The 1,871-nt window shown below is 53.1% G+C and overlaps 1 protein-coding gene across 2 annotated transcripts in view; it reads right to left on the reverse strand.

Moving 5' to 3' along the window:
- The window catches only part of BICC1 (BicC family RNA binding protein 1), a 278,024-nt gene extending 276,159 nt beyond the window's left edge, over positions 1-1,865 (reverse strand). For both annotated transcript variants that reach the window (XM_019502212.1, XM_019502213.1), the window contains exon 1: positions 1,663-1,865. In XM_019502212.1, coding sequence (XP_019357757.1) covers positions 1,663-1,861 — 199 coding nt within the window. In that variant the 5' untranslated portion in view covers positions 1,862-1,865. The remainder of the gene's footprint in view (positions 1-1,662) is intronic.
- Positions 1,866-1,871: the final 6 nt, after the last annotated feature.

Here is a 1,871-nt window from a genome sequence, read left to right on the forward strand (position 1 = left end):
TTTTTTACCTTTATAAGATGTCCAAGTAAAATTACACTATTTCATGACACCATCAGTTTATGAACTTCTTCCAGAAATATTCATTACCAGACCAGATTCTCCTTGCCTCTCAAATTTTGTTTTCCTGTTCTAAAGAAAGTTAGTTTGCTAGCATCACCTTATGAACCTTAAGAAAACACAGTGGGGTTTTAAACTTTCTCCATTTACAAACTTAAACTGCCTACCGTCTATGTAAAAACAGAGGTTTTCATTCCAGAAAGATAAAAGCGTTGAAAGACAATGAGCCTGCTGTCAGGATTTTTGACAAATGTAGCCTTGGAGAGGGAAAAAATGCACCACTGTAGTGCTATAAAATGTGATGGCTAAATGCAGGTGATCAGAACACATGGACAGGAATATCTCATTCATCTTCAAAACCACTTACATGTATCATCACATAAAGAACTCTCTTGAAAGGAAAGAAGGGAGCTTTCTGAAGTATCATCATTTTCATTCAACTTAAATAGGTCCAACCCTCCCTGACTGCAATGACTCAACTCCATTCTCATTGGCTCATGAAGGCTAAAGTTATAAAAAAATATGATACATGACACAATCAAGACTCTCACTCAAGAGGGGTTTAACTTACACAACTGCCTTTAAAACAGTCTTTTTCTACTCGGGTTACTATTTTGTCCAAAGAAACTCCAAAACAACACCAACAACAAAACAAACAAACAAAAAAACAACAAAAAATACAGTTTACTTTGCTGCCAGGGGGATTTACATAATCCAAAACATACTGGGACAAAACACAAACTATTTCATCCTGAGAAGCAACAGTTCAACATATGACAAATCCTAATGCAGTATTATTAAACCTTCTCTCTCGCTTGCATCTAAAAGTCCTCTCCTCCCACCCCACTGCCTCAAATAAACTTTAAATCAGGGGTGGCTCCTCACCGGCAGGGGAAGTTGATGGTGGGGAAGCAGGGGTAGTCAGTACAGCCACCACCCCCCCATCGGGCTGGACCAGGGGTGGGCAAAATGCAGCCCGCCAAGCCATTCTATCCTGCCGGCAGGGGCCTTAAAAAACGTAGAAAGTTAATACTAATCTGCCCTGCGCTGCCTGTCATGCGGACCTCAATGGGTTGCCAAAACTCATTAAGCGGCCCTCCGCCCAAAATAATTGCCCGCTCCTGGGCTGAACTGAGCCCCTCTCCGCACCCCCGACCGTGCCAGCCCCGGCACCCAGCAGGACCCACCCACGCCTCCCGCCCTGACTGGAGAGAAGCATAGCGCGTGGTTGGCACCCAGCGCCCAGACCCGCAGAACCGGGCGCGGGCGGGACCTTCCTAGTCAGCTACAGACACCACCCGCACACGACACCCCGAGGCGCTGCCCACGCTGGGGTCCCGGCAGGGTAGGACTCGTGCGCGGCCCCCGCAGGGCTCCCAGGCACCGAGACGCAGCTGGCCTCCATGCTGGGGGGGGGCGCAGAGGCGCCGCACATCTGGAGCCCAGGTGCGGGGAAGCGGGGTGGGGTGTGGGCACTGCCTCCGGTCGGCCCGGCTGGGACTGGGGCTGGGGCTGGGTTAAGGCTAGGGCTAGGGCTAGGGCAAGGGAAGCAGCGCCGGCGGGCTGCAGCACGGAGCACGAAGGGCCCAGCCCGGCCGCGCTCACCTTGTAGCATGGCCTCCAGTTTCTTCCTGTCCACCCGGAATCGCTCCTCGCCCCACTCGGGGCTGCGCGGGGGTCGGAGGGCGGCCGCGTCCTCCTCGGAGCCGGGCGGCGGCGAGTCGGCGCTGCGCTCGCTGTTGGAGCCCGGCTCGGAGGGCAGCGACGGCAGGTAGCCGCTCAGCGGGTCCCCTTGCGCCGCCATGGCGCTGCCG

The sequence above is a fragment of the Gavialis gangeticus genome, unplaced genomic scaffold (assembly GCF_001723915.1).
Source record: "Gavialis gangeticus isolate Ggan-Ray unplaced genomic scaffold, GavGan_comp1, whole genome shotgun sequence".
NCBI lineage: Eukaryota > Metazoa > Chordata > Crocodylia > Gavialidae > Gavialis > Gavialis gangeticus.